Source organism: Diplotaxodon limnothrissa, linkage group LG8, assembly GCF_057381915.1.
Source record: "Diplotaxodon limnothrissa isolate DT_005_m linkage group LG8, D_limnothrissa_male_GT1.1, whole genome shotgun sequence".
NCBI classification, from domain to species: Eukaryota; Metazoa; Chordata; class Actinopteri; order Cichliformes; family Cichlidae; genus Diplotaxodon; species Diplotaxodon limnothrissa.
Genome location: NC_140603.1, coordinates 30,238,541 through 30,253,950, shown reverse-complemented (window position 1 = coordinate 30,253,950; position 15,410 = coordinate 30,238,541). Strand labels below are relative to the sequence as shown.

Genomic DNA, 15,410 nt, shown 5'->3' with positions numbered 1-15,410 from the left:
ACTGACTCTGCCTACAGAGATTTTGAGATTGGAAAACAAAGGAGCAGCGGTGCAGACCTGGCCCCCTCTGCATCAGTGGTGCCAACCTTCAAATTCCTTGGTACCTTCATCTCCCTCAGCACGGCCAAACGTGTTTTCTGGCAAACGCTACAGACCACTGAGACCAAGAACAGAACACCAGCACCACAGTGACCCTCAAGACGCACCCAGGGACTCTGATCACAACCAAGACCAATATTCTAATTACTGAAACAAAAACCACTGTGAAACACATCATCAGTAATGCTCCTTCGCCTAGCATGATTGCATCTTACATCATTACCTTTATCTATTAGTTCACGCCCATTCATCTTAGAGATGTCACCTAAAGGAACAGTAAAGTATTTTTGTGCAGATATATTAATACTTTTAAACTAAGATTAATTGTGAAATTAATCTGGAATAGAAAAGTTATCCTGTTTAGAACTCGATTATATTACTTATTTAAAATTACAATAATAATAATAACATCGGATTCATGTTTTTGTTTTTTGTTTTTTACTTTATTTATCACATTTTAGACATACAGTCAAGTAAAACAGGGATCACATAAAAGATGACATTGTGGTAGTACAATGAGGAACAGAAAGAGTGACAAGGACAGTGAGACAAAAGTGAGTACAAAAAATAAAATAAATTAAGGGGAACATAAATAAACAAAAGTTTGCAAGAGCCAAAATCAAGTTAGCAGTTTCAATTGGTTATAGATGTTAACAGTCTTGAGAGCCTTAGTGTTTTTTGATGAGGAGATTGTCCTTATATATTGTGCAAGTTCCATTTTTAATACAAGAAGTTCAGGCTTTCTGCCGAGGACTTTGCTTTTGTGTATATGAAATTTTGCCAAAAATAAAACCTAATTTATAAAGAAGAAAGCATCATTGTCCTTGTCTTTAAAATTATAATAGCCAAAGATAGCATCCTTATAGTACAGTTGAAGATTAGGGAGAACAGAGTCAGTAATAAACTTGTGGAAATCCTTCCAGAATTTACACGTAAATTTACACGACCAAAACAGATGAGAAACTGTTTCAGGTTGCTCTTGACAGAAGGTACAGTTTACATTTATTTCAGCCATAAATTTGGACAAATATTGTTTGGTAGGGTAAAACTTATGAATCAACTTAAAGGAAATCTCTTTAATTTTGTTTGTCAAGAAAAACCTTTGTGGTAAAGTCCAAACTTTTTTCCATTTTTTTGCATCCTGAAAGAGAGATCTTAGTTTGGTATTTATAGACTTATGAGAGAAAACGCAAACATTGCCAAGAGAAGAATGTATCGGATTCATGTTTACACGTCTCCAGTTATAACGCATGATGTCATCTGTAGACGCGGGACCCGAGCAGCAGTGACGTGTAAGTGTGCGACTGTGATCTTTTGTGCTGACTCCGAAGGAGCCTGCAGTTTATTGTGAAGCAGAAAATATCTGCGGACACCATGAATGGAGCGGATTATCTGCAGCAGCACAGCGCCGAGAGTCTGTCCTTCGAAGAGATGCAGCAGATTAACCCGCTCGGAGTCCATCAGCAGCAGAAAGACGAGGGCAGCCAAACCTCCGGTGAGAATAACGACAGATTTAATGTGGAGGAAACGGGCTAGCTGCTAACACACCAGACAGGGATGGCCGTGTGTGGTTTTTTTCTTTTCACTTCATTAAATCAGTTCACATTATCCTGGAACAGCTCGTAGGACACAAGTAACACCGGTGTGAGTTAAGGTTGGTTACGAGGAGGAGTGCAGCGATCCAATCTTTCCCAGTTTCCGATCTGCTTCAGGGTGGAGGGCTGATTCTGCATCTACAGCTGTGGTCACAGGTTTACATCCACTCATCATGGTCACGAATGTCACTGTCATATGGAGTTAGAGCTGGGCGATATGAGATTTTTTCATATCACGATATGTTTTTTTTTCATTTCAGGCGATAACGATATCTATCACGATATAAGCCAAATAACTATATTTGTAAGATTTAAATGTGCCGTTGCTCACAAGTAAAATGTGAAATAATCAGCAGCTTGTTTTGATTTAAATATTTATTTCCTATAATAAGTTCAACAGGGTAGATGTACTTAAGGAACATGAGACTTTTTCAGATAAATAAAGGCAAATATTGCAAACTACACAAAAGGCAGCCGCTAAAGCGTTTAAGTTTCAAAACAGAACAAACGAAACAGACTAAATTGTCAATTCCACTTAGAAACAAAATATTAATTCTAAAAATAAATCTTAGTTTGTTTTACAGAAGAACAGACAAAACTGACTAACTTTTGTCAATATCAAATAAACTGAGAATTAAAAGGAAATTCTCAATCTCTCCTTGTTGTATAGCTTAGCTTTTCAAACAGTTTTAACAGTTACTTTAGTCTGACAAAAGCCGAATGACGAATCAGCGCTTCCAGTCAGAGACTGAGGCTACGTCCACACGTACGCGGGTATTTTTGAAAACGGAGATTTTCCGTTTTCGTTTTAAAAATAATCCCGTCCACACATAAAGGCAGAAATGAAGGAAAACGCTGCTATGAACATGCCAAAGCAGCAGGTGGCGCTAGATTCCTAACCGTGCAGAAATGTTGGCCAATCAGAAGTCTAGAAGCCTCGGTGGGAAAAAGTAAACAAAGCTGGGGCATAGAAGCAGAACCGAGTCGTATGTGTGGAGGGACAGTAACTGTGTGTATATGTAAGCATTTAAACACTGCAGAGAGTAGAATTAACAGTAACAGTATTGTAGAAATTCATTTCACCGAAACAATAACGTGGCGCACAGTGTGACGCATGCACCAGTTTATTGTATTTCCAGACTTGCTTTCGACACAATTTACAGTGCACGCTACTCTGTTTTTTGTCAGACTTGAAATAGCCGAAATACCTTCACACTACGGAACTTCTATGGCTCTTCCGTTCGACAATCTCTCCGGCATTGGAACCATCATCTGTTTTCTCTTCGGTCACGCTCGGTTGATTTTTCTAGTCGGCACACTCATTTCCTCCATTACCCGCTGGCTGCTTCCCAAACAAACACACGTGCGGCTTGGCACTTGTGCTGTACGTAACAAGTCACGCGACGTGACGCTGCGGCTGTGATTGGTTCGGCTCTGCGCTACTTAATTTGGATTGGCTGACCTTTTAAAAAAAAAAAAAAAAAAAAAAGAGGACAAGAGCGGCGAGGTCTATCGCGATAGCTTAATTTCTCTATCGAGTAAAAGTTATATCGCGATACATATCGTTATCGTTCTATCGCCCAGCTCTATATGGAGTTTATCTGATCTTTTTGCAGCGTGGAATGATTGTATTTTTAATGCGTGTTTTTTTTTCCCCTCTTCATCCACACAGGGTCAAAAATATACATACAGATTCAAATATAAACATAAAATCTAAACTTTTGGTTGGTTAAATGTCCCTTAACAAACTGCACTTCAGCTTTTTGTTGTTTTTGTATCCATCAATAAGCTTCTGGCATAATTCTGACTGAATATTTGACCACTCTTCCTGGCATAACTTTTGTTTTTAAATTGGTTCGTTCCTTGGCACAGATCAGCTCTTAAGTATAGTCCTCAAATAGGGTTGAGGTCGGAGCCACGTAAATCCAGATGTTTAATGCTAGCCTGCTTTATCCATTTCAAAACCAGTGATGTGTTTGGGATCGTTCTCCTGCGGAAACATCCAACCATGTCCAAGCTTGAACCATCAAGCTGTTGATCTGATGTGAAGTTGAGGGATTTGGAGGTAGTTTTCCTTCTTAATTATTCCATTCACGTTGTGTTATATACCAGTACCACTGGCAGGAAATGGGCCACAGCATGTTTGACAGTCAGTCTTCTTAGGTTTGAATTCTTCAGCTCGACTCTTGTATTTGTGACCAAACAGCTCAATCTTTGTGTCGTCTGACCACAAAAGTTTTCTCGAGAAGGCATTTGGCCCGTCCACGTGGGCAGCTGCACATTTCAGTTGAGCTTGAAGGTTTTGATTTTGGAGCAGAGGCTTCTTTGTTGGTCGGTACCCTGTAACCCTGGCTTCACTGTGGACAGTTGTGCTGGTGTTACAGTAGTTTCCAGTTCATGGCAGGTATGAGCCTCGATGTTTCCTGGGCTGTTCCTGAACATCCTAACCATAGTCCTCCTTTCTGAGTCTGACAGTTCTTCAAGACCAAAGTGGTGACACGTCTGAATAATTTGTACTTGTGCGAGTGAATGTGAGTGCGAATGGTTGTCTGTCCCTGTGTGTTGGCCCTGTGACAGACTGGCGACCTGTCCAGGGTGTACCCCGCCTCTCGCCCTATGACAGCTGGGATAGGCTCCAGCGCCCCCCGCGAAGCTGAAAAGGATAAGCGGAAGCGAATGGATGGGTCTCTGCAGATCCTTAAACATCCTGGTTTAAGCTGCAGCCTTAGGTCAGCTTCTACAGAGCACTGTTTACAAAAGCAGTCATCACAGCAATGGCTTCTTCCTCCAGGCTGGATGGACACTGAAATAACCCACTGTTCAGGCCATGTGCACATTGTACTACACAATTTGCACTTTTAAAATTAATATCTAAGGTTCATCAAGGTTGCACTCACCAGTATACAGACGTTTGTTATAGTTTGTATAGTTTTTTAAGACTTTCTGTTACTTGTATCCTCATATTTATGTTCTCCTTGTGAATATGTTGCTTATTTAAAATGGTTTCTTTTTGTATACAGAGAGCAAAGGGAACCAGAGTCAGATTCCTCATCTGTATGCACAAACTCGGCCAAATAAAGATGACTCTGAATCTGAACAGGCTTTGATCCTGACAACTTAAGACATACATTACAGCATCACTCATTAAAAGGCCAGAATCACCATGGTGTTCATGCCCTTGATGAGTGGATGGAAACTTCTGACCAGAACTGTAACCATAGCAGTGTTTTCTTCTGACTGAACACTCAAATTACTTTTTACTTGCTTTACAAGCCACATTCACACATTTACACACCACTTCTTACTGTGTGCCTTTGTGTGTCTGTGGAGCAGGGCATCAAATTAGCTCCACTTTTAAGGTGCAGCAGTCTAAGCACAGAAGCCCACGCGGTCTCTAAGGGCTGATTTGGATTTCTGTGGGGAGCTGGTGACGTAACCTACATAAGTGGCTGACATTTTTGCTGGCATTTACACTTATGCTGGTGCATTATGGGTTAGTTGCAGTTTGTCCCGGTGTTTCATATGTAGTGCCAGCCAACAGAAATAAATAAAATACTGGGTCCTCACCTTTGTCAGAAAAACATGTTTTTCCCTCTAGTTTTCCCCCATTCTTTGTAGTTTCAGCATTCTCCTTCCAGGAATCTGCTGGTATTTGTGAGTCGTTATATTGATGCTGTAATTATTATTCCTTGTATCAAGACAGCGATTGTTATTCTCTCACTAATCAACAGTGCTGAACAGAACAACCACATTAGTTGGCAACTTTGACCTGACATGTAGTTACATTCCCCAGGAGGTGCATGTCAGGATTGCACACTTACACAGAGAGCAGAGACATCCTTCAGATGAGTCCTGTTTCTTCTTCTACTTTTATCTGCAGTGTCAATATTTCACTTCTGTCACTGCCCACAGCTCGTTGCCATAGGTGAGGGTAGCAGCATATCATAGGAGTGCACCAAACATAATGAGAAAGACAGGGAAGGTTATGAAAAAACCATTAGCAAATACACAAATAAAAGTTGTTGTTGTTTTGTTTGTTTTTGCAGTTTTCAGTTTACAAGTCAGGTCCATGCCAAATAGCGCTAATGGATATGTAACCATGACAATGTCATACAAAGAAAAAATGGACATGTTTCTCTTGAATTGGACTGAGTTATAATTTATATGCAGTTTATTTTTCCTAACGTGTGACGTCTGTGTGTTCTTGATGGTTTTGCTTGTTTGTTTAAACTTCTTTTTTAATATGTAAGTGACCTCATTTCTTATGTTTGTTTGTTTTTATGCCTGTGAAGCTCTTTGAGCCTCTTTATGTGATTATGTATGAGGCAAATAAAAATGAATTGGACTGAATTGGATTTAGTGACCATTTGAATCTGTTTTTTTAAACGCACATATAATGCAAAACTGGGGGGAAAAAAACTAAACTAAACTGAGCAGTTAGCTCAGGTGATGAATACAGTGGGGCAAAAAAGTATTTAGTCAGCCACCGATTGTGCAAGTTCCCCCACCTAAAATGATGACAGAGGTCAGTAATTTGCACCAGAGGTACACTTCAACTGTGAGAGACAGAATGTGAAAAAAAAAATAAATCCATGAATCCACATGGTAGGATTTGTAAAGAATTTATTCGTAAATCAGGGTGGAAAATAAGTATTTGGTCAATAACAAAAATACAACTCAATACTTTGTAACATAACCTTTGTTGGCAATAACAGAGGTCAAACGTTTACTATAGGTCTTTACCAGGTTTGCACACACAGTAGCTGGTGTTTTGGCCCATTCCTCCATGCAGATCTTCTCGAGAGCAGTGATGTTTTGGGGCTGTCGCCGAGCAACACGGACTTTCAACTCCCGCCACAGATTTTCTATGGGGTTGAGGTCTGGAGACTGGCTAGGCCACTCCAGGACTTTCAAATGCTTCTTACGGAGCCACTCCTTTGTTGCCCGGGCGGTGTGTTTTGGATCATTGTCATGTTGGAAGACCCAGCCTCGTTTCATCTTCAAAGTTCTCACTGATGGAAGGAGGTTTTGGCTCAAAATCTCACGATACATGGCCCCATTCATTCTGTCCTTAACACGGATCAGTCGTCCTGTCCCCTTGGCAGAAAAACAGCCCCATAGCATGATGTTTCCACCCCCATGCTTCACAGTAGGTATGGTGTTCTTGGGATGCAACTCAGTATTCTTCTTCCTCCAAACACGACGAGTTGAGTTTATACCAAAAAGTTCTACTTTGGTTTCATCTGACCACATGACATTCTCCCAATCCTCTGCTGTATCATCCATGTGCTCTCTGGCAAACTTCAGACGGGCCTGGACATGCACTGGCTTCAGCAGCGGAACACGTCTGGCACTGCGGGATTTGATTCCCTGCCGTTGTAGTGTGTTACTGATGGTGACCTTTGTTACTTTGGTCCCAGCTCCGTGTGGCTGCTCTGCAATAAAGTTTCAAATCCAGGCATCCACGAGAAACAGGATTTATGAAGTTTGAAGTTCTGAAAAATTTCTGAAAAATTAAAAACATACAGCTCTGCTATCCAACATAAATGAAGACAGAAAACGAAACACCAGTGACGTTTGTAGGGTTGCTGAAGTTGGGCTAGCTGGTATATAATGTTGTGGTGGCTAGCTACAGAGCTATGGTTAGCATAATACAAACACACAGTGAAGCTGGAGGATGAACGCCAAATCTTTATCCCATCGATAAAAATTAAGATGAAGGTTCACGATTTTTAGGGACAAATGCAATCACATGGCAGGAGAAAGATGCTCTAATTGGACCAAACGTCACTCAGGAGATAATCCATTCAGAATTAGTCATTAATATACTGCTGCATGGTTTATATTACTCATAATTTAAAAAATCCCGATCCTCAGCTTCATGTACCCATTCAAATCTTTGTTGGCCTCAGAATTATTTTTTTCTAACCTGATCAAATATTTGATGCCTGGCAAACTGTGAGCTGCTGGGCTGTAGTTACACCGTGAGGTTTTAAAAACTGAGCTTTAAAACAAGTAATTTTGTAATGGTTTTGTAATTGATTCATTCTTTGCTGGAAGACATAATTACACATTATTCAATACAATATATATATTTATGAGTATAACATATATATCTAATTCCATGGCCTGTACCTTTAAATTATTATTTATATGATGGCTTTGAAGCAGGAATTCTCTTATAAACTCTGGTGAAGCAAAGTGAAAAAACCCCCAACTTGTTTCACTTTCACAAACTCCTTCATCCTGACAGCATTTCTTTTAAAACACTCACTGGAAGTACAATGATAAAGCATTTCTTTTATTGCAGGCTAAAAGTCGACTAGAAACACAAGCTTGCTAAAGATTTTCACTCATCTCAGTATAGTTTCATTCTTTCTTCTAATTTCTATCAGATTCCTAGAATACTCCAGTGCTACAATTGCCTTTATAATAATTTAACTCCATGTGTTTTGCTGTTTTCTGCAGAAGTTCAGCAGCTGCTGGAGATGAAAGAGGATCACCCTGAATGGAGCCTCGGTCTGGACCAGCAGGACCGAGAGTCTCTGCAGATAAAGGAGGAACAGGAAGAACTCTGGACCAATCAGGAGGGAGAGCAGCATAATGGATTGAAGGTGACTGATGTCACCACTTTCCCATTCACTATTGTTACTGTAAAGAGTGAAGATGATGATAAAGAGAAGTCTCAGTCTTTGCAGCTTCATCAAAGCCAAACTGAAGACAACAGTGAGATGGAGCCTCTGACCAGCAGCCCAGCTAAACAGGTAAAAACAGAGCCTGATGAAGAGGACTGTGGAGGACCAGAATCAGAAGGGAACCTTGATACACATATTTATTTACAACCAAAAACTGATGTAAAGGCTTCAGACTCTTCTGAGACTGAAGTGAGTAATGATGATGATGACTGGAAGGAGCCTGTATCAGATTCTGGACCTAAAACCAGACACAGTGATGATGTTTGGAAGGTGAGCAGGGAACTTGAGTCAGGCATAAAGAGTCAGGGGGCATTTAACATTTTAAACAAATCCTTTAGCTGCTCAGAGTGTGATAAAGAGTTTCTCCAAAGGCAGTCTCTTCAAAAACACATGACATGTCATTCAAAATAATTATCCTCCAGCTCCAGCTTGGAAATTAAGAAATCTCATACAGTGAGGAAAAATGTAGAGTCTCAGAGGACAGACCACACCGAAGAGAAACCATTTGGCTGTAATGTTTGTGAAACAACTTTAAGACAGCGGTATAGTCTTGACAGAGACATGAGAGTTCACACAGGAGAGAAACCATTTGGTTGTGATATTTGTAGCAAAAGATTTTCATATTCACGAGATTTGAAAAGACACCAGAGTGTCCATACAGTAGAGAAACAATTTAGTTGTGGTGTTTGTTGTAAAAGATTCAAGCAGAAGATGCATTTCAAGGCTCACAGAAAAGTCCACACAGCAGAGAGGCCATTGGGTTATGAGCCATATAGCTGCGAGGTTTGTGGCAAAAGATTTAACCAAAACACTCATCTTAAGTCTCAAATAAGAATCCACACACGAGAGAAACTTTTCTGTTGTAAGATTTGTACAAAGAAATATAGACATTCTTCTACTTTCAATAAACACATAAAAATTCACACAGGAGAAAAACTGTTTAGATGTGATGTCTTTGGTAAGATATTTACTAATCACGAAAGTTTGAAGATTCACAAGATAGTCCATACTGGAGAGAAACCATATGGCTGTGGTGTTTGTGGCGAAGGATTCAACCGAGGAAGCAATCTGAAGAGACACATGCAACTTCATGTGGGAGAGAAACCATTTGGCTGTGAAGTGTGTGGGAAGAACTTTACATGATCTGAAAAACTGAAAAGACATGTGAAAGTTAATGTAAAAGAGAAACAGTTTGGTAGTGCAGAAATTTTTACGTGACAGGGAAGTCTGAGACACATGGGGACATGTTAATAATGTATCCCCAGTTGTTCACATTTCCATTATTTTGTACAATTAATTGCTACATAAATATAAAACAGTGATACTAGTTGTACTTGGGGTAATATACAATCTATCATTGGTAAATCAGTACTTATAGGTAAGAAATTAGACCTCAGTTAATTTATATCAGGAGAGATAGTTGGAGAAGATCACCTTTAGGACTTTCTGTTAGCTTCCTGGAAGTCATAATGATCAAGAAAGCCACTATAGGCTTTGGTGACTAAATGGGTCCAGGGCTTGCAAAATCGCTAGCCCGACGTCCCGGAGCTAGCGATATCTCCGGTCGGGCCACCAAAATCTGTCTCAGCCCCGCCCGTTGGGTTATCATATAGCCCAACGGTCGGGGCTGAGAAAGATTTTGGTGGCCCGACCGGAGATATCGCTAGCTCCGGGACGTCGGGCTAGCGATTTTGCGAGCCCTGCGGGTCAAAGACAAGACTTTTACAAATTAGAGTGAGCCTTAATCCCACTGTGAAATGTATCTATTTCTGTGTTTACCTTTTAAAAGAATTTGTTTGACATGATTTGAGTTGAAGCAAACTTTCTTGGGAATATAATTTTATTTTGCACACAAACAGTTTTTGGCCTTGGATACTCTGCTATATATAGTTTTAAATAAGGTTTAATGTACTTAAACTTGGAATATAATTTTATTAATTATATGACCAACAATGTGAAACTGTATATAGTTTTTTTTGTTGCCTTATGCCCCTGTTACACAGGCCTAGAGACCAGTTGACTATCATCCTGCCAACCACTGGTCGCTAGGGTAAAATGTGTAATCCCCGACTGCTTGGCAAGTGGTTGCTGGCTGTCACGAGCTAAAATTAATGGCAAAGAGGTGTATTGTGTTGCACCAAAAACCTCATAGCGATTGCTTTGGTTGCTAGCAGATTGTTACCCATAGTTTGCATGGACACAGACACTCTGCAGACACTCAATAACTACTTGCCGAGCGGTCAGCGGGACTGGTTGGTGACCTTGAGAGCTTTTAATCACTTGACCTCTAACTGTAAATGCAGGTGTGCCGACAGCGCCAACAAGTCTACAGCCAGTCACCAAACATGATGCAAAAAAACGTGTCAAGATTCAGCATCCCGCCAATGGAAAGGAGGACTGCACGTAGATCCATGAAAGGAAGAGGGAGATGGCAGAAGTGCCTGCCTGCCAGTTCCAGTTCGGACATCACTCTTGCAACCTCTCAATACCAGAAGGACTCGGACGAAAACAGTGACCCCTCGCTGTCACTCATTGCCAACATGCCACACACAATGCTGGAGCCGGGCTCGTCAGCCAGCCTGCACGGACGTGTTGGCCACAGAGTTGTGACCGGGGAGCCAGAGTTGGAGATAGAGGATGAAAAGCCAATGGTGTCGCATTGGCCCGGGGTCAAGAAGAGGATCCGGATGGAGCCAGAGGCGACTCTCTCGCCCGAACAGGAAGACCACCTCGTAGAGTGGTTTGCAGCTCACCCGTTCTTCTACGACCAGACAGCACGCGACTTCAAGGACAAGCGCAGGCGAGAGCAGCTGCTGGATCAGAAGGCCGAGGAGCTAGGAGTTACCGGTGAGCTATGTCTCTGTAATTTCTGTTGATGCTCAGTATCTTAAAACACTCTAACGTTTTTTATCTTTTTTTAAACGGGACATTTATGTTTGTGTTTTTTTTTCGACTGTGCTCAGGGAACTTCCTCTGGGGGTGGTTCCGCAACATGCGGACCGTCTATGGTAAACTAAGGAAGAAGAAGAATGAGCAAGCAACACGACCACTGACAGCCAGGCAGCGGTGGACTTCAGATATGTTCAAATTCTTGGACAAGCACATGACCATCCGCAGGAGCAGCCTGGGAAAGGTAGAGTAATATGCCCTTTTGTTTGTTTGTTTTTTTCTCCCTTGTAGCTGCTCTGTTTAATGGCGTTTCAGGGGAAGTAGTTAAGCAAAAGTAAATGTGCTATAAAATGTCTGCACTTGCCTTGTATGCATTTGATATTTATGTTAATGTTTGTTTGCTTGTGTTTAAAAAGCTTCAAGGGGCACAGTCCACCAATACCGGAGTGGAAGAGGAGGAGGAGGAAGAGGAAGAAGAAGAAGGAGACGAAGAGCCTGCGAGGTCATCAAGTCGTCCTGGGTCTCCGTCTCCTGTTCCCTCCAGTCAAACCCCAAAGTTAAAGGGCAAGAAGGCCAAGCTCGCCAGCCGCTGCGTCAACAAGGCAGTTCTTCAAATCCCAAACAGCATGTCCTCACTGCAGACGGCTATGAGGTCCCTGCAGGTAGCTATGGAGTCCCTGCAGGCGGCCGTTGGGGGGTTGAGCAACAACCGAGTCATGTACTGTCAATACCTGAGCACCGAGGTGGGCATGCTCACAGAGGAACAGTGGTCAATGTTTCAGCAGGAGACTATGGGGATGCTTATTCGTTTCCGTACTGCCCGTCAGCAGCGGCAGCAGTCCGCAGTTCCAGTCCTCCTCCCTCCGGGCTCCATGGAGTCGATTCCAGGCCCGAGCAGCACTCTGCTCAGTAGTTCCTATTTCCAGTCCCGGCCAGCACCGCCCCAGTAGCCTCTGTCCCAGCAAATTAATTTTTTTATTGAATTTGTGAACTATTTCACAATTTATTTACTGATCATAGTTGAGTGTTTATGTTAATAAACAATCATGTTTCACTGGTACTTACTTCTTGATTCCTTGTATCACAGTAGTAAAACTTGTGCCTTACAGCTGCAAGACATTTTAATTGGCGCAAATTTTACTTTGAGGCGGAGAGTCTCAGTTTCTTGTCGGTGTTATGTGTAAACTTGAAAAATAGAAAAAGCAGATGTTTCTCATTATATTGTACTTTATACATGGACCATTGTGACCTTTAAATTCTTATATTCTAAATTTGAAATTAAAATTTCAATTTCTTTTCATGTGAGTGAACTATCTTGTATTTTGTATTTATTACACTGGGATATAGGGATACCAAAAAAGCTAAAAATAATTGCCTTATTCATTCAAATCTCTCCACAGCCACAAGTTAGCCTACCAGGTTAGAGCTCCAGCAGTGTTATAGTCATGCTTCAGGTAGACTCGCTGCCTTTTGTCATCATGACTTCCTGCTACGAATATCTTGCATGACTGCCTCGTCTCCAGGCTTTGGGGATAATGTGTTTGGCATTTTCCTCATGATCCAGGACTGAACACAACATTTAGACACATGCGGACACAATCAAACTGATGGCATTTGGCATTTGTTGAAGTTCTGTGGAGAGACAACAGAAGCTGTGGCCAAGTATCTCTTTTTTGTTTTCCACTATATTTATGCTTGACGAAAGTTGGTAGCTAAGGATTCTCTGGTGAACTGTCAAGCATTGACTGTCAGTACTCCGCACTCCATCAAGTGCCAAACTTCTTACTCACCTCCTGTCAACTGTCAAGGGTGCCTGGCATAGACGTGACACCATCTTCAGGGTGTCTACAGTGGCACCACAGAACAACACCAGAAATGGCGCTATACTAACCACAGACAGAAGACTAGAGTGCGTTAGCTGCTGGTAGTCACCAGGTACTGGGAGGTCGGTGCCATTTTGATGCCAGGTTAAAAGGACAGCTGCAGTTAGAAGATGTCTTTGTCAGGCAGACGATCTGCAGAAGCATGTGATACCCTCTCCAATTCTGCCATCAAGTTTTCTTATTGAACTACTGAATTCAGCATGTTACCAATGCCTGAGGACAGCCATTACTACATTAAGGATGGAGAGTAAAGAGACATAATGAGATCTGAATTGTCCGGCAAGGTGAGTAGGACTGGAGTTGCTCTGAGGATCCTGCTACATATACCCAGTCTGGGTTGATCTCCCACCCACCAGGTGCTGATCACTGAAGAGTAGTTACCTGCCAATTGGTAGGGGAGGTCCACAACCAGCAACCAATCTGAGTCGATTCAGTTGCACAACCAGTCGCCAACCACCTAGCAAATGAAAATATGAACTTCACTTGATTTAGTGGTTGCTGGAGGTCATGAGTATTTGGGGCTGCCCACAGGTCTCTACACCTGTGTGACTGAAGCATTAATTTATCGGCAGCACTCGTGCTTACCTGCATTGTCAACCACCGAAGACACAATTTAAGAAGGAATATTAAAACACAAACTCGACATATTAGAAAGCCTTTCTGGCAGAAAACCCTCAGGTTTGATTTCTGCAGAAGGCAGCAGCTGTTTTGGGCTAAACCAAACACAGTGAGTGGGATATTTAATAAAGTTTAATAAAAATGCAATACTTGTTTCATTATGGATATAAATCAGCAGCACCTTAGGTAAAGCTTTACCAGTACCAGTATGTTGGATGTATCTGCTGAACCAGTGCTTATTTTGGGCATCAGGTTCACCTGGGAACAGTTTTAAACTCTGAACGACATAGTTTAGTGAGCAGAACTCGATATCAGATTAATTCAGTGGTGTATTTCAATGTTGTTAAAATTTAGTTTATAAAATTTTGATGACATGTTTTTTTTTTCATTTTGAAGATTTTTCATGAGCATTGTAATTTAAATGGCAAAAGCAGTGTAATTCCTCCAGCTGACTGAATGTATTTGTTAGCAACTGGGTAATCAGTCATGTATGTGTAATGTCAAAGAGTATGATTATGACTGTGGAGGACCAGAGCTCCCAACAAAAAATAAATAAAAGACTAAAACAAACAACTTAATTTGCCTTTAAAACAAAGAGTGCTAAAATAAAAGTAGGCATGAATTAACACGTAAAATGTGACCAGTTGATATTTCTCTTGTATTTGCTTTTTGTGTTTATTTCTCAGTTTGCTGTCCCTTGCAATGTTCATTTAGATAGATCTGTTTCATTTCTTTGTTTCTTGAAACATTTACGTCTGTCTTCTTTTTGTGATGATGAAATGTAAACTAGACCCATTTAAATTCTTAACTGTTGAGCAACTAAAATTCTTTATGAAGCAAAAATTCAAAATGTGTATGTCATGTTGTTGAATGCATTTTCTTTCATAAAACAACATTAAATACTTGACCTGTGTTTTGTAGTCACCAGTCTTCTTCTTTAATGGCTTTGTTTGTTTGTTAGGAGCTGCTGTATGGAGCTGATAAAAACTCCACAGGATACCTTTCAATAGAAGAGGTAATGCCTCCTTTCCCCCCAGCTGTTTTGAAACAATGTAAACATTTTCAAAAAGCAATGTTACTGATATCAACATTTAATGTGTTTTGTTTTTGAACTAGTTCAAGTTTTGAGGCTTTAAACTCTTTGCAAATGGCCTCATTCTAATTTTATTTACATGTTGTATTCCAACATTTGGAAACAAGTTTAAATAAAAAAAGTGGGTAGAAGAGGAACTGCATACTTTATAAACAGTGTTTCATTATATCTAATTTTATTAAATGGATGCTCAGTATAGTTACATGCACAGACCTGTTACAGGACACATCTTCAGAGGAAGATTTGAATATTTAAGATTAAAAATAGTATCCACCGGATTGTTGTTGTTTTTTTAATGCTCAAATTTGTATTTTGAAGAAAGAAAACGGCTTCTTTTGGGGTGTTTTTATTCTTTAATAAAGAAAATAAATTTTTAAAAGTAATGACTGTGAAAATAAATTACGATTTAAGATAAACCGTTTTATTAAACAGCTAAGGATGCAGCAAAAGTAAAACAATAATTGTTTTTTTTACATTATGCATCTTAAATGTGTTCTTGTATTTTTTTGTGCGCTGTGCACATTTCACACAGTGCGTT

At 40.6% G+C, this 15,410-nt stretch overlaps 1 protein-coding gene across 1 annotated transcript; it reads left to right on the top strand.

Moving 5' to 3' along the window:
• Positions 1–1,442: 1,442 nt before the first annotated feature.
• Positions 1,443–12,228, top strand: LOC146627398 (uncharacterized). Its single transcript, XM_085361686.1, has 5 exons — positions 1,443–1,594; positions 8,163–8,458; positions 10,693–11,236; positions 11,353–11,522; positions 11,695–12,228. Exons 1-5 carry the CDS (start codon positions 1,474–1,476, stop codon positions 12,226–12,228), a joined length of 1,665 nt encoding a protein of 554 aa, XP_085217812.1. The 5' UTR covers positions 1,443–1,473.
• The last annotated feature ends 3,182 nt before the right edge of the window (positions 12,229–15,410 follow it).

Excerpts from the sequence above, each read along its gene's own strand:
- LOC146627398 (XM_085361686.1), top strand. The coding sequence starts at position 1,474 with ATGAATGGAGCGGATTATCTGCAGCAGCACAGCGCCGAGAGTCTGTCC. Across the intron at positions 8,459-10,692 it reads CCAGCAGCCCAGCTAAACAG|GTGTGCCGACAGCGCCAACA; the intron begins GTAAAAACAGAG and ends CTGTAAATGCAG. Across the intron at positions 11,523-11,694 it reads GCAGGAGCAGCCTGGGAAAG|CTTCAAGGGGCACAGTCCAC; the intron begins GTAGAGTAATAT and ends GTGTTTAAAAAG.